The sequence below is a fragment of the Pezoporus wallicus genome, unplaced genomic scaffold, assembly GCF_028554395.1.
Source record: "Pezoporus wallicus isolate ANWC-B61680 ecotype Strahan unplaced genomic scaffold, APGP_CSIRO_Pwel_v1 contig_2384, whole genome shotgun sequence".
Classification (NCBI taxonomy): Eukaryota; Metazoa; Chordata; class Aves; order Psittaciformes; family Psittacidae; genus Pezoporus; species Pezoporus wallicus.
This window is the reverse complement of record NW_026640488.1, coordinates 2,514,081-2,540,955: the sequence shown is the minus strand read 5'-3', so window position 1 is coordinate 2,540,955 and position 26,875 is coordinate 2,514,081. Positions and strand designations below refer to the sequence as shown.

At 37.2% G+C, this 26,875-nt stretch overlaps 2 protein-coding genes and 1 long non-coding RNA gene across 3 annotated transcripts in view; all 3 read right to left on the bottom strand.

The window, feature by feature from the left end:
- Window positions 1-18,121, bottom strand: part of TDO2 (tryptophan 2,3-dioxygenase) — a 68,270-nt gene extending 50,149 nt beyond the window's left edge. Inside the window, exon 1 of the mRNA XM_057419163.1 lies at window positions 18,118-18,121. The gene's annotated coding sequence lies outside the window, so the exon portion shown is untranslated. The remainder of the gene's footprint in view (window positions 1-18,117) is intronic.
- LOC130604569 (uncharacterized) overlaps window positions 1-26,875 on the bottom strand; it is a 185,844-nt gene that overhangs the window by 50,149 nt on the left and 108,820 nt on the right. The gene's annotated exons all lie outside the window — the stretch shown is intronic.
- Window positions 4,707-26,875, bottom strand: part of GUCY1B1 (guanylate cyclase 1 soluble subunit beta 1) — a 41,977-nt gene continuing 19,808 nt past the window's right edge. The window contains exons 5-14 of the mRNA XM_057419159.1: window positions 23,679-23,876; window positions 17,064-17,294; window positions 15,543-15,659; window positions 14,582-14,715; window positions 13,584-13,781; window positions 11,558-11,795; window positions 10,639-10,779; window positions 9,338-9,492; window positions 8,908-9,034; window positions 4,707-6,025 (exon numbers count right to left, since the gene is read on the bottom strand). Coding sequence (XP_057275142.1) covers window positions 6,002-6,025; window positions 8,908-9,034; window positions 9,338-9,492; window positions 10,639-10,779; window positions 11,558-11,795; window positions 13,584-13,781; window positions 14,582-14,715; window positions 15,543-15,659; window positions 17,064-17,294; window positions 23,679-23,876 — 1,563 coding nt within the window. The 3' untranslated portion in view covers window positions 4,707-6,001. The remainder of the gene's footprint in view (window positions 6,026-8,907; window positions 9,035-9,337; window positions 9,493-10,638; window positions 10,780-11,557; window positions 11,796-13,583; window positions 13,782-14,581; window positions 14,716-15,542; window positions 15,660-17,063; window positions 17,295-23,678; window positions 23,877-26,875) is intronic.

Below are 26,875 nucleotides of genomic sequence, written 5' to 3'. Positions count from 1 at the left end.
CACCAGCTACCAAGGAGGAGAAAAATGACTGCTACTGCTGAACCCAGGACACCATAGCAGGGGAGGTTGACAAGAACCTGGAGGTGCACAGTCCTGCAGACACAGCGCGCTCTTTGCCCCTTCCCTGTCTGGCAGCAGGCTTGTGATTGCTCATCAGACTTCTGGGTGTCCCTTCTGGGTATCTTACACAGTGCTGGGACAAAACCACTCACCAGCACCAGGTCACCTCTTGAGGCCTTACTCAATATCTGCTCATGAATCCACACCTCCAGAGGCACTGTCCTCAATCAAGGGAAGAGATGTAGCGTGCCATCTGTGCCCATCACTGATCCCACAGCGATCAACATATTTAAGTTGTGCACTTAGTAGGTAGGTAGGTACAATCTCCTGCACCTCCTTTCTCCTTTTTCCAAGTGAGGGCATATGAAGGTTAGGCCATTTGGAGAGTGCGAGAGGAAGGGTAATAGAGCATTTGCAACCAAAGCTACACTGTGTGCAGGTTCTCTGATTAATTTTGCCTTTTATTCCTCCTCATTCCTGTAAAACATCTGCAGTCTTATGAATTATCTCGAGTCATGATCCATCTGTGGAAGTGAATTATTCCTGCAGTCTGTGTGTTTGTTTAACCCAGAATTTACTGGCTGCCTTCACTAAGAGTTTTGCCTGGGTATTTGTTGCAAACTCTTACATCCTGTAACACAGCTAATGAGGCTACAGTCCCCTCTCTTGGCAGAGGTGATGGCCCAACACAACGTCAGCCAGCCAGAAGGACACAGAAAGACAACCTCCACTCTACAGGAACATGGTGCAATGTTTGTACTCATGTCACAGCATAACAAACATAAAGTAACTCAGCACCAAACACACAGCTCATCAATTAGCTGCTCATTTACAGGGAAAGCTTTATCTTCTAATCGTGTATAAACAGATAATAAACATCAAAACATGGCAGGGTAAAACTATCAGATTCACAGCAGCTTCTCCTACAGACTTCAATTCAAAAAAAAGAAAAACAACCCACAAACAAAAGACACATTTCAGGCAGCTCCTGTTCCACCCTTGTATGACCTGTTGGACATCATCTTTTCTGTTGCTTCAGGGCAAAGCAAGGCCCTTCCGTTACATCTTCCCAAATGTTTTACAGCATATGATACTTTCCCTTTAGCCAGTTTTGAGTTGCTGCCCCAGAAAAATGACTCTTCCCTGCTCCAACAAAGCACCTCTACCAACTTCACTACCACTACCTCAGGATGGTGCTGAAAGACAGGTCTGAATCTGAGAGCTATAGGCAGGATCACACACAAAATAATCATTATGGCTTTGTCAGCCTTGCAGAGCTCTCAAAACCTGATACCGGCGTCTGTGATATCCATTTTGTTGCCTTCAAGACTGTTTTAACGTTCTACACAGATTGCCTGGTATTATTGTAGCAACAGGGAAGAAAATACTAGCACCCAGAAGCATTTAATTAGAAAACATGACATCATCTGACAGAGACCAGGCTCCTCCATTAGTTCAGAAGGAACATAAAACTGGGACTGGCAGCTCTTCCAGTGGAGAGCTACCCAGACAGATTTATTGTTTGGCTACTGCACGATCTCCCATGTTCCAGCAGCTCTTACTTTTGCAGATTCTTTCTGAACAATTTATTGGAGAGGTTTTAGCCTGTTGGGGCCAGAAATGAAGATTATGAAAATAATGAAGATAATGAAAGATAATGAAGATAATGAAAAATGAATGAAGATAAGGAAAAAAGGAATTAGTGGCCTTTTTGAAGTGTTGGCTGAAGTGAAGGTTCATTTTGGTTTTTTTTAATAGTCTATGGCACTCAGTCAGAAAGCAGTGTTTCCTACTGCTGCAGTGCCATAGTGCCAGAAATATGTGGTCCTAAGATAAGTTAGTACCACAGTTAAAATGTGACATACCTGGGAACGCAAGAGACAATGGAAGTTGTCTTCAGCTGTAGTACTGTGTTTTCCAACATTTACCAAAGATACCACACCTGGAAAATGAATCACGCCCAGCAAGGAGACTAAGCAAAAAACCTAGGACAAGTATTTCTTAAACAGACGTTGAATTTTTCTTGGCATCTGTAGGATAAAACAACAACTAATTACAGCTTAAGAAAATATTGACATCTCCATTTTAACAATGTATGTACACCAAACCTTAAATTTACACTGTATGAGGTGCAGATGAGAAAACAATGTTTGTTTGCAATCTGAGACACTTTCTGGTCATTGTAGTTGGAGCTCAGGTGTTCCCCTCCTGTGCCTAGCTGAACCCTTCCCTGCCAATAACTGTGCAATAAAACATGTTTTATGTTAAAAAGAAGGACTGCAAGGACAGGGACCTTGAAAGTAATTACAAAGTGGTTTGATTTTCCACACGGTGCATTACAACACTATGCTCATACTGGTGTAGGATTCGAAACCAGCAATACTGAACTCAGAGTTTTATTTCTCATCTGAAAACCATGGCCATGTAGTTTTTGTGTGCTGGTGCTTGGTTTTTTTTTAAACAAAGGTCCAAGGACTATTGACCTAATTGGTCTCCACTTCTGGATTATGATTAACACCAGCTAGGAACTATGAACACTTTGTCTGCACTCAGCTAAGTTGTGTCATTTTAATCACAAGTCAGTTGTTTCAGCACTGGACAGGTTACAACACTTATCAAAGTGTAAAATCAATTTTGGAAGGCTAAAATGACCCTGGGAACCTGCAACAGAAATAAACCACACAGGCTTCAAGCCAAAGGTGTCCAGCATATGAACAGCTGAAAACAAATGTGTGCTAGCATTAGCTGACTGCCGTGAGTTCATAGACCCTCACCACATAAAATCGCTTTCCTTGAAAGTACAACTGTACTGTAGCATAAAGTTTGCACTAGGTGCTTTATATGTATCGAAATACCCATGATCATCTCTGAAAAAAAAAACCAAACATTAACAAAGGCAATGCTAACTTGACTGTTGGGTATTTGGAATAGTCTGGAACAAAACCTTTATAACAGAGAACACACATCTTCATCCCAGAATAATAATCACAAACTTGTTCTTATATTCTCCGATTGTTATCTCCAAAATAGTTGGCAGAAAGACCTATTGACCATTATGATGAAAACGAACATTAGCCTTTTCCTGCTCATAAAAAAGAGTGAATTGGTGGAGACAGCAAGTATTGTTACAGTTTTTCCACAACTGTTTCCCAAAACCAGCCAGAAGACTCAGGGACAGTAGAGAAGAAAATAAGTAACACCTTGTATGTGCTGCTCTGGATTGGGGAATAATTTTTTTTTTCTTTAAATTAGCACAGCTCTGCTTACTGGCATATTATTTGCTTCCCCCTCCTTGCCAAATAGGTGCATAAAATGACACCATTTTCAGACTCTCCTCCAGTAAAGAAGGATCTTGTTAAATGAAAAATAATACAGATCCTCTGTGCGTCCCTGGCAGTCAAATAAAACAGGACTGTAAGTCCAGTAACATCACTTTACTTGGAGATGATATGCCAACACAGTAACTGACAGAATTCATATACGGTAGCCTATAAGCTCCTTTTTATATTGCTATGATGACTACCTGCTGACTGTCTGGAGAGGATGAATACCAAATTCTCTTCAAGTTCTTATGCTGCTAGGACATGATGAACCAACTTTTCTCTTCTTTTTAGCTCTGGAAATGCACTGAATAGCCATTTTAGTTTGTGACAATATACATACATATAGTATTGACCTATCTACATAGTGAACAAGAACCATATTAAAATACAGATGACTCAGGCCTTCCTCTGGCTCCATGGAGACAGGTGTTACTGACACAGCTATCAAAGCTTCAGAGTACAAGTGTGTCTGTTGCACTACACAGCTTGGCTGCAACACAGTCAAATATTTATTAGCTTTACATTTCACTGGAGTTTTCTTCAAAGAAAAGATTCAGAGCCTCAAGTTCCACCCAGCTCTTATTCATATCAGATGCCAGCATATCATTTCCTGTCTCCTTCTTGTGAATGTGATTGTCTTTCAAATGTGAGCTTATAAACATTATTAAGAAGGTGAAATATAAAGGCAGAGCAGCATTTGAGCGTTCTTCCACAGCTGGAAGTATTATACAGAAACTTCAGTTACTTCACAGCTATTTGCATGAATTATGTCAATGCACAACTACAGCTGACACAAATCCTGTGTCTTTAGCAGTCACCATTAATGTTTTGGGAGGCTTGATTAACTTTAAGTGCAAATTGCTGTTGTGTAACTATTAGAGTGAGGGCAATCTCTCAGAGAGTGCTGGGATGCGCTGCTGACAGTGAGATGATGGAAAGGAATGTATGTGGCTTCCCATTCTTAAAGCTTTGGTTGGTAATGTACATCCTGCTCAAAGTGGATGGCTAATAATTTTTGCTTGTTAAACAACGTCCAAGTTTTCAGGAAGTATATGCATTTTTGTGACCTCATCTACTATTTTTGGAGCACTAATCTGCACATTTTGAACACTAATTTGAGGACGTGGACCATTAACATGAATATGGGAGAATCTTGGACATTTGCAAATATTGGAACAATGACCTGATAAATTATTTACACTTGGACTTAAATTATAGAATGGAGATCATACTTCTTTTGTGCAATCAACAAATCATCAACAAATGATCAACAACAATGAAATACAGCTTTCACCAAAAAGAAAGTCTCCACATTTCTGTAAGTCAGTGGAAAAAATAATTTATTGCAATTTCTTTTGCACATTAACATGAAACATTTATACATATATATTTTGTGCTGATAAGGTATACTAGATATAGACAAATTTATACACAAAATAATTGCACTATTCTATTTTATAATGCAAATATTCAGAAATTATCAGTCAGATAAGAACAGGTATTATTCACATAAAAATGCACTGTATATTGAAGTTATGGAAGGTTCACACATCTGAAACTGTCCACTTATACTAACTATATCAGCTGATAAAAGACGCTATGTCCCCTTAGAAGATTTGCATCCTTTGATTATCCATGATGCCTAGAATATTACCAGGTCCTCCCAAGGTATAAAATAAGTTCTAAAAATGAGAGAGACCGAACCAAAGGGCAACCATGACTACCACAACGGTACAGCACACCTTTCGATTCTGAGGGCTCCATCAGAAAAGAAAAGAATGAAAGCACTACAGGTGGTCTAAAATTGTCCAGCAATCTATGATTAACTTGACAACTTAATTTAGTTAATAAAAATCAATGACAAATACATTGCAAGTGAACAGCATTTCAGTAGAAGTACACTGGCACATGCTTCAAATGGCAATATCAGACAAACTACTGCTCCCTTTCAATACAGAAAATGTTTACATAGTGTAGACACAGGGAAAATATGCAGGATGATATCGGAAGAGGAACCTTTTTGTAACCAGGAATTTACAGTGCATCAAGTGTTACTCACAAAATGACTGGGAAGTATGGTAATAATAGAACTAAATCTGATAAACAATATTCATACAATAATTTTCATAATGCTGTTTTAGGTATTATTCTTTAAGATAGTTCTTCAGGTTCATTGTTCTGCCCAACAACTGAAATACCTATCTTTCCAGAAATGTCACTGACTGACATAACCACAATACTTCAGAGATGAAGATGAAGATGTGAAGCATCACACTGAAGTGGTTAGTTGTAGCGTGCATACTACAAAATTATTACTTGGCAGTAGGAAGGGCCACATGACTGACGTGCAAAAATGCATGTTAAAAAAAGAAAAGCTTGAAATACATGCTCATAGCAGAGATATAACAATACCAAACATCAAGGGAAAAAAAATTCCATAGCAAGCAAGCCTGGAGAAAAATGGTGAGTATGATTCAGGAACAGGGAAAGGACAACGGTACTGCACATGGCAATGGGAGATATGATGTGAAATAACATCCATAACAATCTTACTGCCTGGCACCCTATCTGGAGACAGTATTGTATCCTATCCAGCGTCCTCTTCCTCTTCCCTCAGCTTAGAGAGCATCTTGATTTGTTTCCTTGAATGCATGCAAGTAGAATTTGAGAAGTAAGGAATTTTTTTTGAAGCAACAACATGGTGAGTCAGTGCAGTGAGAAAACATAGTTTACAACTTGCAACCAATAACAGTAAATAATAAAAATAATAAAACACAGAATAGATAATACACATTTCTTTTGTATGTGTTGTATGTTGGAATGTAATTATTTCTTATGTTCCCTGATGAATTACCAGCTCTAACTGAGATACTTTAAACTTGCTCCCATCAGTAATGTAGGGACAGAGCAGAAGAGAGATATTTGAAAGTGAGGAATGATGGAAACTGCAGTCAAACAAGTGAAGCTTTCTGCGAGCTTTATTTTTCACAACAAATCTTTTTCTCGTGAGAGAAGCTGCAGCTGAACTTCTGTTAAAATAATAATGATAGTAATAATCTTATAACATGCAAACAAGTGGGTAAAAAATTAACAATTGGTCACAGTTACTTTTGTTCTATGTGTATTTCTGATGCAATCCTAATTTTTGCTATAACAGTATCATGGAAGAGATTAAGTGGAAAAAAGTAAAGAGGCAGCAGTCCAAATCAACACTGATTCTTGTAAATTCGGTGTTTCTCAGAAGTAACTACTGCTCATGGTGACTGATATTAGAGATGTCAATTTAGCAACCAAGTCTGAGTTATGCTGCGCTGCTCCAACCTTATAGTTTTCTACAGGTTTAGCAGAAAGACACCATATTGTAAGCCTTGGTTTCACATCTCTATGCCGGCTCTAAGTATTTTATCCCCTTTATTCACCATGTATTAATTACTAGGCTTAAGGGTTAAATATTACGCTGACAGATCTGCAAATGCTGAGGTAATTACTCTCTAAGGGATATAATGGAGAATATATCACTAATGTGAATCTATTGTAGATTTAAAGATATTGGAGGTAGGAAACGTCACAGTAAAAGAATGATTAGCAGAAATATCTTCAGGATGATTAAAGAAATATTTTCATGTTTTCTTCTATAAGCCACTTGCAATATTCTGGAGTGACTTTTCAGGAAATTTACCATATGGTTTCTGAAAGAAATGTTAGCAGGCCATATTTGTTGTTATGAACAGTCCCCCTGAAATTAACGGCACTGCACATCATGATACATTAGCATGTGCCTGTATTTGAAAAGTCAAGAGAGAATAAGATTCTGAACAGAAAAACAAGACTAGACCCTTGTCTAAAGAAAAGCAATTACTCTAAAGTAACCAAACATAAAAAAATGGTTATCTGATTTCTGGTTTTGGATTACAGATATCATGTACAACCTATAAAGTGCCTGAAATAACATGGAGAGTACCTTCACAAGACAAACTGCAAACAGTTCAGAAAAACTCAAAGGATAAAACTCAGTGCATCTTTTGTGTATGGACAGATGAAGTCATGCAAGTGAAAAGAATTAAAATATTATAGAGGATTATATTCTTTCACTTTTCAAACATGCATGAGGCTTAAACTAGGAAAATACCCATCTGACTCAGTACTCCTCTGAAAGTTTACATTTAAAATTACAATGTGCTTTGCTACAAATGATGCGACATAATTTATAATGCAGAAAAAGTGAAAGGTATTTAATTAGAATATATTTTAAGCACAACTATAGATTTGAAAGAACAGTAGCCATGTGAGATTAGTTAATCTTGATTTAGAATAAAGTATTATCAAAAGCGGCACTCAGAATATTACTGTAAGCAATATATACCAAAATCCAGACTTCAGTGTTAAAGTACAGGCTTTCCCCTGAAGTATGATACTGGTAGTTACCATTAAACAGTCAGTATTCAAATACTTGGGTACCAGTGGTAGTAAATCTGGATTAGATCTACTGAAGAGCCTACTTTAACAGCCTAAATTTCATTTTCAGAAGCACATCATTATTCAGATGTGTAACTGATTCCCGTGACTTCAAGAATTATTTCAGCCAAGGTAACTGATGACTTTCATTATTTTAGTAAAGTGTATTTTTAAGATTAAATACATTACCTTAAAACTCTTTTTGCATTAATTTAGGGCAAAATTCAAGCTATGTAAATAACTTTCACCCCTTTTTTCTCCCTGTTGACAATGGGTAGGAATGTATGCATCTGCTCAGCTATGGGAAATCAGCTGGCATACTGTAACCTGATTAAATGTCAAAGTTTGTAGCACACTTATGAGTTTAGATCTCATTGGCTTTCATTGAAATTTTGGTTAATACATGCCCAGACTTCTGAAATTGAGGGATAAGTTTAAAGACCACTCAGTGCTTGAAGGGCTTTATCTTACATCATTTTGAGAAGATTTAGGCTCATATGTAATTTAGAAGAAATAGTTTTCACCCTGTGTATTTCTAAAGCAAGACCTCTATTATGCAACAGTCTGAACAAGCAGATCCATCTGGAGTTAAATGACCACCATATCCATTGGGTGTGAACCTGCCTGCAAGCAGTTGCTGGACTATTGCCTAAATATTGAAGGAACATTTATTCACTCACTGTGAGAAAACAAATGGTGAATTTTGAACTGCTGATAACCAGACATGTTAGCTAAACAGAAATTGACATACTGCAAAATCTAGTACAGTGAAGAAATACATAAGAAAACGGAGATATAAATACTTGAACACTTGGCATTCTCTCAAGGAGTTTTTAAAGTACGAGAATATTTTTTCAGGGACTGCATAAACTGCAAAGACAAATTATCAAGGACTTTTATGTGCTGTCAAGATAGTAAACACATTAATGATACAGTGTTTTACAAAACATTTTTTCTAGGGAACATTTAGTTTTGTGAATGCAAATGGATCTCAGTGGTTTAGATTAAATTTGTCATGTTTATGCCTTGTTAAAAAAATAAAATAAAATTACATGGGGGTTAGTCATACCTCTGTCTCTGTACTTTTTCTGGACAAAAACCAAACCTGCATTGGTTCTTTTTTACCCTTCATAGAAACTGGACCCCTGTACTCCAGGTGGAACTGAGGATCTGAATTTTCTGGTGCCATAAGACACCTGAAATTAAGAGAAAACATGTAAGTGTATGCAGTCTGCATGCGTGCCACGTACTATATAAAATATTAAACATGATACAGATATGTGAGCAGCAACTGAGTCAAAGCTATCTCCAGATCATTATTACATTTGCATACCAATAAAGATATATCATAATGAGTCTGCATACAGTTTCACGAGAACTGATATGTTTAAATAACATGTTGTAGGACTCCTATCACTTTCAATTTCAGAGACACTTTGATGTTATGCTGTCAAAGTGATTTAAGATATCAACACCAATAAAAATACTGCATCACTCACCTGTAAGTATATTCAGAGACATTGATCTTTCCCTTTTCTCCAGTAGTTTCTGTTCTGCTTGTTAGATTCACTGTATTTCCAAAGAGACAGTAACGTGGCATCCTTTGGCCTATGACACCTGTGACTACCTCACCAGTATGGATACCTATTGTTATCTTTAGAGAGAAAAAAAAAAAGTTTGAATATTCAAAATCAAAGCACCTAATCTGATACTTCTAACTAAATACAGGTATTATGCTATTTCTAGCTACTACAGGGTTTTTTTCAAAGTGCTCCTCCTGCTTCTTCACAGCCTTGCATTCTGTGTTTTGTGTCACTTTTTTTTTTCTGGTGCAGTGTCATGGCTCTGCCTCCCACATGAAAGAACAAACTGTATTTTTCCAGCATGCAACAGGCCTTGCTGCAATTATGCACTGTGAAAACTAAAAAAGTGGAAAAGAAGCATACTCTGCAGGTCTGTGTTTAATGAGTACTCAGAAGGTGCAGAAGTGGATGGCTTATGTCAAGAAAAAAGATGTTTCTCAGATGAAAACATAGTATTTTTTCAGTTAAAAGCTCAAGAGATAGGAGAGGGGTTTGGAGAAACTCATTCTTATAGCACGTTAGTTATTGTAAAGCCCCAAATCAAACCTTCTTGCTTCTTTGCACAGTGACAAAGTGAAGTACACAGATCTAAGCTAAGTGTTAAACCAGTAACATTCATGGAACTAGAAAAAGGCATCACACTTATTATGTTGCTCTCACAGCCTTCTGATGAGGATAGGTCAATGCAGCCTTCCCACTTCTGTATTAAGGCCACAATATCTCCATAAAATCCCACAAGGAGTGAAATTCCACTAATATACACTGTTGCCACTAATCAGTGCCATAACTGCTTATGGAACTGTACTTTTCTTTTTAATGCAGTATTTTCTCATACTGACATGAGGATCTGAAGCATGATCAAAAATATCACTGAAAGAATATTATAGTTCTGTTCATTGAGATGAAGAAGACTCAATGAATTGTACTTAATGCGTAATGGGAATTTCCTGATTGGATTGAAATGATTGGAAAACAGATACAAATCATGCAAACCCAATTTAGTCGTTTAAAAGTTTAAGCACAATAATTAGATTTTAAGGTCTGGGAAATGAACATGTCACATCTATGTGTGACTCTTTGTAGTATTTGTAGATATCAGCCTCAAATTTTAACAATATCAAAGTCTGCATGAACTGGGACTTGAGCATTATCATATTTCAAAGCATTACCATCATATCAAAGAATGGGGTCTCATTCAAGCCCTCACATTTACTAACCTGTACAGGCTCACCATCTACTTGAACTTGGCCTGCTATTTCCATCATATCCAATGCAAGGTGACAGATAGATCGAGCATGATGAATGCAAGGCTCTGGTAAACCACTCACTGTCATATACTTGTCCCCAACTGTTTCCACCTATCAAGATACATATTTTTCAATTACTTTATAATCATGAGCTTTAGAGTATTAGAATGGAAGTAGTGCTTCCTACAAGACTGCTCGTTCTTTCAAAAAGCTTCCCTTCACTTTCATTCAAATCACCCTAATCCCTGTCATCTCTACTTGTTATTGAAGAGAATGTACTGTCTGCCCACAGTGTAACCAATTAAAATGACACTGTGACTGTGGCTTGAGCCTCTCTTGGTTCACTTGGTACACAACAAAAAGTTGATTTCTAGTAAAATCTAAGAATGAACCTTACACGTATAAACACACAAGCATACACAGGTACATATACAATATATGTATCTCTTTCTCTACCTATCTGCTACGAGCTGCATCTGCAACTACATCACATTCCTAATGAAATTCACATTATGAATAGCTGAATAATAAGTTATAATTTACAACCAGGAGGCTCAGGTATATGACTGAAAAATTTAAAAGCACAGGGTCAGCAGAACCACAAATTGCTTGTTCACATCTGCTAAATGTGGAATTATATTTGCATATCCACCTACTGTGTGACTGTCCAGAAATCCTGCTGGGAACTAAGCCCTTAAATCTCCTTCACACATTTAAACAACATACTCTTCTTTAGCTATGTAATAGCAATTTACACAGTTCAAAGACTGCAAACACAACTTCTTTTTTTCTTTTTTTAAAGCCTAAAATCCAAAGGATGGAAAAGAGTAGCATAATCATAAATTATTGAAAAGTCACAGATTAAAGACTCTGAAAATCTTCTGCTTACCTTATAAACAAATGGATTCCTTCGCGAGTCAGTCAGAATATCAAATCTCGTGTAAAGATCATTTAAAAGGTTAACGATCTTCATGGCTCCCTCTCCAGAGGCATGTTTACTACAGAAGGCATTGAATCCAACAATGCCACTGAATAGAATAGTCACATTGTCATATCGCTTAGCTGGAACAGGACGCTTGTGTCTCAGCTCATTTGCCACTGATGGTGGTAGAACAGAGTACAGTAATCTAAATGAATAAGAAAAGAAAGACAAGCAAAACAGAATATAAAGGAAGGTCTTTACATCAGCATTCTTCAAATATTAACTTAGTATCTTCCATGGGGTTTATAAGATACATCATCAAAGAGCAATATAAAAGATGCTCACTAAATAATATGTTATTTAGGAAACAGGAACTGATATACATCAGCATACCTACAGCCATGCATTTCAAACACAAATTAATACATCTAAATTACCAACAAAATGAGGCACATGTTACTAATTCTGACATTATCTATTAATAGTGTCTTGGATCATATCTGCTTATTGCTTACGCATTTCTGCTATATCCTCAGCTCATGTAATCTGGTTTTGCTCACAGAACCACAAAAATGGCAAAAATGGCCACCAAGAGATCAGTTTTTCACCTTTGATCAATTCCTGCATTACTAAATGCTTCCTCTTCTGTTGAGAATGCTGCTTTTAGGGATTATTGCAAGCTTTTTTTAATTAATAGTCTACATGACCTACTAACATTTGTTTCAATTTACAAATTATGCAAATAAAATCCAAATCACACACAAAGAGCTTTGCCCTACTCTCGTGTATTCCTTCAACTTTCTAACTGCCAAATGAAGGTGTATTTCCCTTCTTACACAGCTAAGTGGACAAGCTGAAGATCTCTGACTGTTTCACACCGCTTTGTACACAGCCTCCTGCACAAAACCTCATCAGATTTTTTGGCAAGTTCACTACTGCATGCCTCTTAGGTAGTGAATACTTTTGACACTCTGTTCCAGCAGCTGCCAAGAAGGCTAGAATTCCTTAAGATAAAATTACTTTATAAAGCAAAGCAACAGAAATGAATCTAAAAAATATTTTTTAGACTTCTTTTCTGACTCTTCTGTCCATCCCTTTCAGATTTTTTTACAATAATTTCCGTTACTACAGAAAAAAAAAAAATCTGTCCATAGGATTCATAGCACAATGACTGTTAATTCTACTACTAAACAAGTATAATCCACAAGAAATTCTTCTATTACAGACATGGGAACTATGTTTTAACAACAAGTGTCAACCATCAACCCCACAGTGCTTGCAACACAAACTTTCAACTTACCTGCCAGTAGTCCTTAAAATGAGCTGCCACAGGGTAATGCTATGAATTTGATTTTGCAGTTACCTGTAGAAATGGATTTGAGGCCAAACGCATAAACTTTATTATTGTTATGTACTTATATCTAGACAGTTGCATTATATAGATAGCCCCAAACTCACTTTTACACGTAACTATAAAATAAAATTCATAGCATTAGCCTACTGCAAAACTTCACCTTTACACAGACTATTTTTAAGGCTTCTGAAATGTGTTTTCCTCCTTTATTAACCTGTAAGCATGGCAGTTTAGATAGACAAAGTGGTCTAGTGCAGATTTACTGTCAAATAATAGCGTATGGCACTCACCACATTCATCTACAAGGACTGCATGTACACAAGTTTGTAAAACTACTGGTTTAGGTAACTCACAAAGCAAGAAGGATTGTCAGTTCATTTCTCATAGCTTTCCTTATCAGGGAGGGAGCAATCAAAGCACCTATGCATGTAACAGCCTAGACTGCAGATGACATTTGACAATCTAAATGAAGAAATACCCTATGAAACATTGAAGTAAAATGTTCTTTCTTGACTCCAAAATTAACAGCACTGAGTATCTTTTACTCCTTCCAAGATTCTGTTATTTTTTTTAAGAACACAGCTATAAATAATATATTGCTGTGACAGTTTCAGCTCAGAATGAGGATTTGGTTCTTACGTGTCTGTCTTTTTCTTTTCATCTTCCAGTGCACGCAGTGTGTGCTGCAGTCTGTCAGTGAGGATCTCAAGCTCTTGAGTCAGTTTATATTCCTCTCTGAACTGCTCTCCCAAAAGTACCAGATCACGGGTAGCATCATGCAATGGAATATCACTCAGATATAAACCTCTCCTGGTTAAATCATCCAAGTTCATCACACTGCAACGTGAAGAAACATATAATACTATGGGTGCAATTTAACTTGCCAAAGGAGCATTTAAAAACCAAATGAACAGCAGAGGCTGCTGAATAACAGAAGAAAGATGATGCTTCTGAACTTGTGATGAGGTGTGCAACATGTCTCTTCTATGAAATACCTTATTTATGTTAACAGAAGGCTCCTGATGGTTCCATTTAAATACAGAATTCTCACGGATGAGTTTCATGAATGTATCAAATGTACATACTTCAGTTTGCAAATAAAACCAAGATTACACCAAAGTAGCCTCTTCTGTCTTCATCCACCCTCTCCCTTTCACACAGGAGATCAACACATCATAGCTGTAATCTGATGTGTTAGCTCAAGATGCTCTTAACTAAAGATGCCCTTCATTCAATCCCCCATTTCAACCACTTCTTTATAATTATCAATGATCTATTACACTACAACTACTGCAAAAATATATGAATCCACATAGGACATCAAATCATTGTGACATTTCTTAGCACTCTCAGAGTAAGAACCAGAGGACAAAACTTACCAAAAATCCTGGAACCATGAGAAATTCACATTTGTACAAACTGGACCAGGGCATCCCAATGTTTATACTGAATTATTTAATAATCAGTCAAGTTCTAGTATTTAAATTCTCCTCCCTCTTTTAGTATAAACACATTGAAATCAATGAAATCAATACCTGAAGCAATTAATCTCTGTACTACTTCTCTCGTAAGTGTTCTTAAAATTAGTAACTGTAAAAGGAAAATCGACATTGTAGAACTCTTAAGGTTTAAAGTACCTTGGCGAACAAAGAAAGAGAATGCTGTCTGCTTCAGGCAAGTAGATCATTTGCCCTTTCAGACGTAAGCAGCTGATTTCTGTGCCAGTCAGTTCATCTTCACACTCCAGCTTTTCCACATCCAACAGCCCCTCCTGGTGATGAAAAGTCACAATTATATAAGGGCAATGGTACATGTGTTACACACCAGGCCACATATGCAAGTGCCTTCCACTATGAAGGCAGTCAGAATGTTTGGAATTGAGTTACACCCTACATTAAAACCCAATTAATTTCTCATTTGAAAACCATACACTACCTGTATTCCAATACTATGATTTGCTACCTCAAAGATATAAAGCATGGTATCTTTCTTTACATTCATGCTTGTACCTTCTTTTCTTCTCTGTCATGTCTTCACAACACCTTGACAAAAGTATTGTCTGTTCTATGAAGTTCTATCTGTGCCTGGGAGCAATTCTAAGAAATCTTGTTGTGTTTCTCTCAGGTACATTTTTCTATAAATAAACAGGCTCCTTGACATAGTATATGCTACACTACAAGCTCTACATCAGCCACTTGCTCTCCTGCCCTCTCTTGAGGGAAGGACACATAACTGTGTATGAACATATGTATCCATGCAAGAACACATTTCGTATTTGTCTCCCATATTATTATGAAGCAAAAGTAAATGTAATTAGCTTTCTACATATACTTCAGTACAATACCATATTATGGGCTGGCCCCTTGTAAAAAGAAAGCATCAGACATGAAGTATATGTACTCCACCATGCCTATAAAGTGCTCTACTTAACATCCACACATGAATTCAGGCCTGTGACTTTTTCTTGGCTTCCAACTCAAAAGGGATTACTACTGTGCAAAGAATTTTCTCTAAAGACTTCTGATCTTTCAGCACCTTTCTGTATCTTTCAAAAGTATATTTACTTAAAGAAAAGCCAGGTGAATATTCTCTAGTTACCTTGGTCCTCAGTACGAAGACTGTATTGATATGTGAGAGGATACCATGGAAACTAATATCAATATGAGGCCGGACCAAGGAGAAAACTGACAACAAACTGCAATTTCCTGGTTGCAGCTAGAATTGGGGAAAAAAAAAAAAAAAAAAAGAAGGTTGTTATGTTTTATAATAAAACCAAACATGAAGTAATTATATTCAATCTCCTTAGATGACAATACTGCATTTCTCCATTAAAATACAAGGGTTTTGAACTAAGGATTTTACATCAGAAACATATCAATTTCAAAGCGCAATTCTAGTCAGCAAGATGGCTTTGTAAAATTGTGTTAGACTATCACATTCATTATCTGTCAAAATGTTTCCACTCTACAGTAAAAAAGCTTTCCAGTGTTTTACTCCTAACTCACCTCCTTCAAACTATCTCTTCAATAAGCCATGTTCCCTAAAGCATCACCTCTGATAATAAGGATACTGATAGCTATCCTCAGTAGGCTGAACAGCTGTTCTGTGAATGACCCTGGGACGAATCTGGCAAAGCTTCTTATAAAGCTCTTCTTTAAAATTTTTCTGCACAATTCAGAGAGAAATTATCAAAAACTAACTGCAGGAAAAAGCTAATAACATAAAATCACATTTAAAAGTATGTGCAACATTAGCCCACACAATTGTAAACATCACTTGACATTTTCATCATCCTACCTTTTGCTTTTCTCGTATTATTCCTTTCACCTATTACTTACATTCTGAAACCTAGTCAGCTCTTTCAGGCAAGAACTGAGATATCCTATCATATACAGAATACATAACATTAAATGGATGTAAATGGACCTCTGAGCACTCTTTTACTGTAAACAACCATAGGAAATTGCAGTAGCTGCATTCAGTTCAGAACACACACACATGTGCATATATATATATACACACACACACCTCACAAATACAGTTTGGCTCATCTTAGTTAATACTGATACACAAGCCAAGAAAGCATGCTAGAATTTCTGTTATTCTGCTCTGCAGTTACTGTGCCCCTGACAGTTTAAGTATTTAAAGGCATTACTATCAAGTAACATATATAGACTGTTATCTGCTGCTACACTACACAGTAGCATGGGCAAGACCATGTCCTGAACCCCAGGCCAGGTTGCACTGACTGTATCACATCTGCTTTAAAGAGTTATCTACCACTTTCACAGCAAATGTATCTTGGAGTGAGCTACAAGAAAGAACATGGTATCAAGCTAACGTTTGACTTGTGGGGGTGATCAAATTTTCTCTGCTCAAGCTTATTCTTTTACTGCATATGGGTATGATCATAAGAGACAAGAGCTGTTGCAGAATTAGGGCTATTTTCACAGTCCTTTTTCAAACAAGAGGAACACAATGTAGTAAATATTATACAGTTACACAGTAATGCAATTTAGACAGATAATCCTAAATCTATTTTATTAATTTTTAAATAAACCCGTGAAGCATCTACTATTAAGAATTTCTGCAACTATTCATGCATCAGAATCATCTAACCTGTGGAAGGACTCTGTATATAGCATTGCCACACTGTGTGACCACCAGATCTCTGTCAAATATTATGTGGAAAGGGAAGGCTTTGCAGAAAGTATAGGGACTGATGCGAGATTCCTGGGTACCATTTTCTTCAAATCTATCAAGGTCTTCATAGTAGTCCTCTTCTTTAGACTCTTTCTCTTCAATTAAAAATTGAATGTGGTCACATTCCTCATTTCTCTGTTGAATAACCTAGAAAATGAAGGAGAAAAAACAAAAAGCTGAAAACTGCTACTCATTAAAAATTGGAATGCTATTTTAAAGACAAGAACACATTTAGAGCAAAAAAGATTAATTCAAGAATGATATTTGCATCTTGGAAAATATTTTTTTCTAGTAAGTGTTTCTGACTTTAGAGAGTCTTTATAATTTCAGGAGAATAATCATACCTTTGTTTAGTCTAGTTGCTCTTTGCATGAACAATATATTGAATAGCACCCAAATATGATTTGTAAAGCCTAAGTAAAATGCATATCCTGAAATCAGGGGTCAAGGCTAAGGTTATGCTTGCTTTAACTGGCACTTGCTGGAAAACAGGACTCTCCCCTCCTGTTGAATGAACGTGTGGCAAATGTTGAATTACACAGGCCACTTGAATTCTTATTTTGATGAGATCTGTTTGCAAGGTCTATGACACAACAGCAAGTAGTGCTGACCAGAGGATGGGCATGTCACAGTCAGCCAGAAGAAAGGTGGATGGAGTAGATATTTGAATATACAGTCCCTACACATTCAAGCTGATTGTTAGATGATCAACAGATAAAACTGAAAGCAATGACAATCTTCTCCAAGCTGCATTCCATATTAAATGAAATTACAGCAAAGCCTTAGTCATCTCTGTCAGCAGAACCTCAAATAACTGTGTTGAATACAGCATCTCACACTTTAGTAATTTTACTCAAAGTTAGTAAAAACCAGGAAATTAATAGGGATTATTTTGTCTGCAGTAAGAGTCACGTATTGCAGTATAATTACAGCTATTAACTAATAGAATAACATAATTTACTTTGAGAGGCCAAATTCACCTCTTCTGAAGCTTAATTAGATTTAATGACTGGAACAGAACAATTCTATTTACACAGCATTGTTTAGTGGCAACTTTCTGGAACATGTTGCACCTGATTCTACCATTCATGTAGAATTTGATCCTGAAGCCACTGAAGCAAAATAGACTTCTTAAAAGCACAAACACTGTACTGATCCCTCAGATGTTTAGTTTATTAAATATTTCTCCTCCACAACTGTCAGCCATGCCAATGATGGGTTGGGGAATGATGATACCTTTGTTCCTATACAAATGGAGGAGTGGAAAACAACAAAACTGTAATTTTTTGCTAAATGATGCTTCATTAAGAAGGCAGCGTTCCCTGATCTCTTATTTGACTACTAATGTAAAGGAAAGAATGACTTTTCTGGAAAACAGAGCAGGAGCCTTGTTTAGGTGCTCTATACCATATGCTGCATTAGTCTTCTCTTTCTATTGCATATGTAACTAAAAGAGAAAGACTGGGCTACTAAATTTACTGGCCCATGTAGGTACCTAAGGCTGGATGTATGAATAAGTTCAAATGCTAATGTTGATTAAACCTAACTTCCTCAAGAAACTGTGTTGGCAATCCATATGGCACTGCGTGGCAAAGACAAGTGGGAAATTATAGTTAATAAAAGGTAAAACTCAGAAAAATTATGTGGTGGTCACTTGAGGAAAACAAGTTATGTGGGTTTGTCTAGGAAAATGGAACATAGTAGATGGAGACCTAGTTTTCCTGTGAATTTAGGGTTTAAAGGTTCTCCATGTTCTTCCTCTTCTTTTAAATCACTATCCCTGAAATTGTGAGAGACTGTGACCATACTGAGGTTAGACGGAACATACTTAGAGTCTCAGTTCTTACTTTCTACCACTTGTGCACACTCCCATAGATTTTATTCTATTCCTAATATTATTATGGCCAAGGACAGCTGAGACACAGTAACCTTTCTCGAATTGTGTAGAATTATCACTAGAATTGATCAATGCTTCCAGATCATTTCCAGTCTTGGATCTTACTTCAAAGAGCTGCTCTTGCCACAGCTGAAAAAATCAAAATGCTTATTTTGAATGAAAAGCTTCTTAATTTGGCAAAGCAGTCCTAAAATTAAGTTTTTAATACCTAATAATTATTATGGGAATGTTCATATTATCAGCACACCACCTTCCAGAAACAGTAATATTATAACCTACTGACCAGATAGTCACTGCTGCAAATTTCTCAGGCATCTTCAAGTTCATTTGCAACACTATTTTTGATCAGACTCCAGGGCATCAAGAAATGCCTGCTGTACTAGCGTATTAGCGCAGAAAATGAACAACAGGCCACACACACAAAATGTGTCAGATCTACAAGACAGCCACAGTGCCAGCTGCACACTCCTGGTAAACCTGACATGCTGTGGATGTGGCTAGTTTACTGAACTTGATTTTGGTCATCCATTCACAGACCCTTCTTAACAGACACTACAATTATACCTCTCTCCAGGCTAAGAAAGATACTGATTCGTAACTTCCTATTGGATATGTAATTTCATGATGTTTTTTCTGCTCACATCATTTATGCACTATCTTATCTTAGAGAGAATCTATCTCACAATGTCATCCACCTTATCAGCAAATTTAAAATGAGCATTTCTTGACATTTAGAGTATGTTAAATTCTGTCCCTTTACCCTTGTACCTAAAGATCCAATCTAATTCACCAAAGACCTGCCCTACATACTCTGCAGTAAGTTTAACTAGGATAGAACTTACCCATTGTTTCATTCTCCAAGCAAAGTTTGTAAGCCATGGAATTTCACTGTCACTTAAATACTGTTGAAGAAGCCTCTGTTAAATGCTTGACAAATGAAAGTTCAGTAACAGAAGCAACAAAGCCAGGAATCAAATCTAATTCTTCCTCCTCTGTGGTCTTAGGTGGTGAAGTGACATCAGTTCACCATGTCTAAGAGCTCAATCACCATAGTAACTGCAGTTAAAAACTGAAGCGGAAAAATCACTCTCCTGGTTTCAAAGAGAACATATAACAACTGCTAACATGCCTGGGCTTTCTGGAGGGTGTATCTTCAGCGTTCATCCTTTCTTAGCCAAGTGAAAAGACAAACCAACATTTCGGAGAAGGACAACTAAAAGAACAGTTATTTTAAAACGATATTGTGGTTTAATATATTTGGTGAGCTACACACAAGACATTAAATCCAGCAGTATCACTGTGATACAGCAGGTATAATGAACACGTGCTATCTGTTCAACTTCCACTGATGTACCTACAGGATAAAACTCAGTTTTATAGATACAAGCATGTCCCTGAGATACACTCATATCTCAGGACAGAGAGAGGGGGAAGGACAGACTGTCCTTCAACAGGGTCTTTTTCCATCAGGTTGTGAATATTAATATGAAGTAAGGAGTTTGCCATTTAAAGGTTGGTACAGGATGAAATTCTTGATGTCTTCTGATCAAAACCAAGTGCACAATGCTACTTGATGAATTTCACTGCAGCTGATTTGGGGTGATCCTGAGGCAAAGCAGTTCACTGTGTAAATGGTACCACCGTTAGCTTTGTACAGCCAACATTAAAACTGTGAGAATGTCTCTAAGTTTCCAGCTGCACTTGTGTCAGAATTAGAGGTTGATCATGCTCCATGACTGACATCTTCACATACAGCTAGCATTTTAACATGGGGTCAGTACTGCTTACTCTCCATAATTACCAAAGTAGTTTTTAGTCAGCTCTCCAGCTGGTCACATCTTGGGTTCAATTTTCATATCGCCATTAGTAATGAGACAGTCTGAAATTACCATCTTGTCAAGGACTTCCCCTGATCTTTTTTCATTTTATATTGTAAACCATCTTCCCTGTCTAAAAGAAAGACACTGATAGTCTGCTCTCAGGTAACAGAACTGCAAAAGTCTGTCTTCCCAACAGATTTCTGGGCTTTGTAGGATTGTACATTTTCGTTGACCCATCCCATTTGTAGCCTTGAGGGAATCCCTGTCCTGACTTCACCTTCCCAGGTTACCCTCATTTATACACAAAGAACCTCTGACAAGTGAAGCAAGAGAAGACATAGCCAGAAGGCTTCTAAAAGAGATCTCATGCCAAAGCTGGTCACCAGTACCATGAAGATTTTTAGCTCTCATACTGACACTGGTGGAACTTAAAAATTCTTAGCATGTTCTCAAAGTCAGCAACAATTCTTGGGACAATACCTGATGCAAACTTTCTATAGTCTTAGTTGGACTTAGCTAAAACTGAATTACCCTGTCAGGGAAGATAAAGCAAATTGGATTTGAACTAATTAATCAATCCATGTCAACCTGGGTTTTCGTGAACTACACAACTGCAATTGTGAATCCAAGTGCAAATTAAATGGCCTTCCTTTCAGTGCTAACAGCATTTAATAGAGACAAACTGAGACCTTTTACCTTTTTCTCTTTTTCCTTGCCTTCAGCACACACATTCCCTAGGTGCTAAAAGAAAGGGCACGTTTCCTGAGGGACACCATTCTGGAAAAGGAAACCCTTCTATATTTTAGAAGAACATGTATGTGTGTGTGTGTATATATATATATATATATATATATATATATATGTATGCTCCTTCCAGCTTCTGCCATTCCGTGATTCTGCGTAACCCATGAAACCAAATCTAATCACTTGCTGAAATAAAAGCAGAATTACTGTAAACAATTAAGATCTGCTACCACTTGCACAGAAGCTGGTAAGAAAAATTTAAAGAGAATTCAAGCAGAATTGTATGAAAATAGAGACTTAGAAGCATGCACTCTCTCAAATGGATTTATGTAAGCATTTGTTCTAAATAGCCAAAAAAGAAAAGTGATTAACAAAGTACTAAACACCAAGCTGTAGGTATCAACTTCACACTAATTAATATAAAGAGAACTGCAGAACTTACTAAACCAGTCCTGTGTTGGATTGTTATGTAAATGCTTTGGATAGAGATCTGGAAGGACAAGTTGTGAATCTCATCTTTGTTCTTGCATGTTGGTAGGTAACTCCCATAATAACACGAGAAACTTAGGGCTAGGCATTGAGGTTTTTACCAGTTAAAAAAAATTTTTCCTTGAGCAAAATTCTAACTAAAGACCAAACCAAAAACTTTACAGAAGAGGCACTGACTGGTCCATAAAAACAGGGAATGAAAATCAACTCCATTGTTTCTCTGTGCTGTGCTATTTCAAACAAAGCATTACAAACAGTCTGAAACATGAAAGCATTAATTGAATTATGAGGCAAGGGACTGAAATGAGAGAAGTCAGCCAATTTTTTTCTCCTGTTCTCATTTTTTTGAACAGTGTAAAACTAGCCAGGTACCACAATGGCAGGCTTACTCTGCTGTAATACACCCACGATGTACCATTAATGATTAATAGCTGACCTGTCGAGTAATGGAGGGAGACTTTCGTTGTCTGTGAGGATAAGCTGCAAATTTTGGCACTCTGACCTTGCAGAAACAAGTAACTGATTATTCTCTGCATAACTACCACTGGTAGTTTGTGAGCACATGTGGAGTTAAGCACTATTTAATGTCATTAAAGGTGTCAAAAGCTAGGATTATTAACCAGCAGAGACACCAAAAGTTCAGGGTTGAGGGCACATGACTTTCTAGTAGAAACAAGGAAAAAAACAGGGTAACAGACAAAATAAAGTACAGACAATATGCACTTTCTTCAGTTTAGAGGTAACACTTATTTTTAGGCACCTATGTGCTCTTAGCCCAGAGAGTCTGTAAGTATAGGTTGGATTTAAACTGAACTTTGGGCTCACTTACAATAGGTTTGACCAACAGTATTATTTTTTTTTTAATTACAGTACACCAATAAAATTTCCAGAAAAGCCTAAGAAAGTCACATGGAAATGAGAAGTAAATTTATAATTAATATTTAAGCCTCCTCAGAACATATATTATTTCTCTGCTGCCTTGCTGACCACTTCTGTCTTTGCATGACCCCTTGACTATGCTGGCAGAACTCTCTCTGACACAAAGAACACCAAACCACATAAAGGAATAGGTGCAATAAACCCAGAAAAAATAAATGTTATTTTAATAACATAGAAAAAAGAAAAATGTTATTTTGAAGACAGTTCACTTCCTCAATCTAGCTTATTTTATAGCTTGACAACAGCTGGAGGGACACAGCTGAAGAAACTGTCATAGGACAAGCCTGAGCAGTAAGAGAAGGAGGACTGAATAAGTTGCCTGTGCTACCAGAAGAAATGCTTGTCAATCAACAGCTTCAACACTCTTGCAGCCAACTTTCCAACATGGCCCTCCTCAAAGCTTTGAATAAACAGGGACCTAAGAAGAGGATTGTTTTGATTCTGCTGCATCCTTCCGTATTTGAATACTAACACCTGCTGTAAATGTTTGAAGTATGGATTTGTACAAAGTAGAATCTAAGCAAGGACATCAAGCATATCACCATCACTACACATAACTAGCCATTCAATCTGAGGTAACTTCACTTCTGATTTTCTTCATTTGACAGAAGCTTTTGATGTGCACATCCCTTCAGACATTACCTTCATATCTATTTCTGTACCATGGATCTGTTGAGCTACTGTTTTGATGATGCCAATGACAATATCCTGGAGACCTTCCCTTTCCGAATAGTAATGCAGAATGAGTCCCTTCCCCTTCTCTGCATCAGTACATCTGAAGGAAGGGGCTCGCATGCCCGGGTAAATAGTAGCAAGGTGGTCATGCAAAGCATCCAGGTTCTGGAAGAAGAAATTAAAAACATGATTATAAGGCATTCACTTATTAGTTCTGAAGAAAGTGTGTATGTATTCTGTCTAATTTGAACATCTGCTTTCTCCTGCTGCTCACATTCTCTGTGCATTTGCCATATGTCATCATAGCAAGCTTTTCAGGTAGCTTGCTTTTCAGGCAATCAAGATTAACACTATTAAAAATTACTCCAGTTAGTATGAATTCATGCTTGACTATGCTGTATTTGGAAACACTCTGATGATTGAACACTCTGTGTGTTTCCCAAACCTGTACCTTATCCATTTTTATCGCTTCCGATTATAGTCCCTATTTCCTCTTCAGACGTGAATTTAGGTGTCAAATACAAATAAGCATGTCTGAATAAACATGACTCTTTTTCCTTATTTTCAATGAAAAGGCCTAGTTCTGACATTTGTAACAGTCAACCCAAGTTTACAGGACCTGACAAAGTTTCAAATTTTAATGTAATATAAAAATGACTGAAAGACCAACCTCAAATACATATTTTCTCTGAGAATAATTGCAAAAAAGCCCCACAGAATACATAGCACATATCACAGCTGCTGTAATCATGTTTCAGAAAAGTTTATTCAGGAAAGGGAAGAAGTCCTCTATTTTTCTAGTTATGTCCTGGACATCTTATGCATTTAACTTTAAATCTTGACCAGAAAGAGGAGACCTAAATGATAAATTGATAGGCATATCTAATAAGGACATTAAAGAGAACAATGAGATCAACATCACACTTAGAAAACAAGTCTTGCTCTGACTTTGTGAAGGAATTTTCAAGGCTCCAGGTTGCTATTTACTGTATATCTAACACAGTAAGAGCAACTTAGTTTGCTGGATAGTGCTGCAACCCACATAATTATTTACTTATATTGTAAAATTCACACAACTCCTTAACATCTTAAGTTCAGAACATTACTACATATTTTAAATGTTGTTCTCTTACCCTCCCAAGTAAGTGCTAGAACCAGGCTCTGCATATTGTTTTCTGCCAGCACAAGAAGAGAGGTGAAATTATTTTCAGTGTGCTGTCTGGGACATTCTCCACCTTTCATGAGCATCTGTCGATCATCAAATTTGTGGAAGCATACTGAACTTGATTTCATGTGAGCTGTGAAGTGCCTGGACAGCTGCCTCTCCTGGGAGGCCTCCAGAGGAAATGAGATGCTTAGAAATGAATTCCGTAGGATGTACTCAGCCTGGAACTTCCTCCTTCAGTTTTCTGGTTTGTTTCAAATCCATGTTTTTGTTGCTATATCAACACCTCCAAATTAAAACTTGAAGAGGCAACAATCTGGGAGTCAATTCATTCCAGCTGTTAGTGGGCACTCAATTGCAATTGCCTGAAGGCAAATTCTGCAAGATCTTCACAGGGTTCAAGACAATGAAATGGGAAGAGACTGCTTTGGAAGTGTGGATGAGAAAAGACCAAGAGATCTGACTGGCTCTGAGGGAGTGCCCCACAATCTCCTTAATCAGGTACAGAAATGCTCTTTCAGTACATACATCTCAGAAACAGCTGGGATATATTGACTTTTTGGAAAAAAACTGCTGAAGAGATACATGGGAAAAGACAACAATCTTCCAGTTACAGTCATCAACACCTGAAGAACTTCAAAAGGAGTTTGTTATGAGAAGTGGCCAATATCAAGGCCAGACTTTTATTAAGATGGTTGTGTAATTATTAACATTTAAGTCTGACACAAGTATTGCTAAAAGCTGGCATAGCCCCATTCTGCAAGACCACTTTGCCAGCCTGATACTTCTGCTAACTTTGACCAAGAAGTGTCACAGGTGAGCCCATATGATATGCCCTTTAGTCTTTACTCTCTCATCATCCAGAGTGTGGACTTGTTCAGGATGTATTGCAGCTGCTTTCTAGTCCCTCATGTGTCTTTTCTCTCTGTGAATACAGATTATGGGTTGAGCAAAGAGTTTACTGTATTCAGAACCTTGCTCCAACACAAGAAACTGTAAGATGTGCTTCAGATCAAGGAGCTGAAATCACTCCCAGACCCTGCCATTTAGACATTGTCATTGTGTCATTGTCATTATTTTCACTCCCACTTTTTTTGTGTGCGTGCATGTTTCATTCATTCTGTATTGATATTGCAGCTTCTGGAAGAACAAATGTGTGTGTTTTTCTAGTTTGTTTCTGCTGTGGGCCAGAGGTGTGATCATGTACAGGTTAAGCTCTCTGCATGAATTCTTGGCTCCTAGACTGCTTACATATATGCCAGAGCTTGTGCTGGGACCAGAGACGCTAATTCTAGCACTCTGGAGAGCAGTGATCAGCTCCATGGTGAAAAACTAAGGGATCTCCAAGCAAGAACAAGCAGTGATACTAAATCAGCAGATCCTGGACTGTCTAAAAGCAAAAGAGCTGTCACTGGCATCTGAAATTCAAAGATATGCTGTTCAGTCCTGTGTAGTACAGAGAATCTGGAAACTTTTCTAAAAGAGGAATTAGTTCCCTGTAATTTATTGCACTGCCATTATGAACAATTAAACAGCCATGTAAATGATTCCCTAAATGAGAGAACTAACCACTACTCCAGGGTTTGATTTTTATTCAGTAGAAAGCTACACACTGGGTTTCTTAGGAGGTACCTCTTTTCACGCTGCTTCTCTTGGGCATGTATTTCAATATGATTTGCAATTCTTCCAGGCCTGTGTCTTTCATAGAAAGTATAAATATAGGTTTAGTTGCATCTTTAACTCTTTCATGAAGTTTGAAGTACCTGTGTTTCATCTACAAATAAACTTAATTTTCTCTGAGATGTCAAGGGAAACAGAACGTAAAGATGAGACTTATTTTTACATGTTTTTAAAAGCTGCAGCCCTCAATTACTTCATATACCCTGACTCAGTACAGATTTCAAGAAGCATCTTTTGGAACTCTATTATGTATTTTAAGAATCTGACTTAAGTTCAGCACATTGAACCCAATCTGCACCTATTTTTGTAACAGGTATTA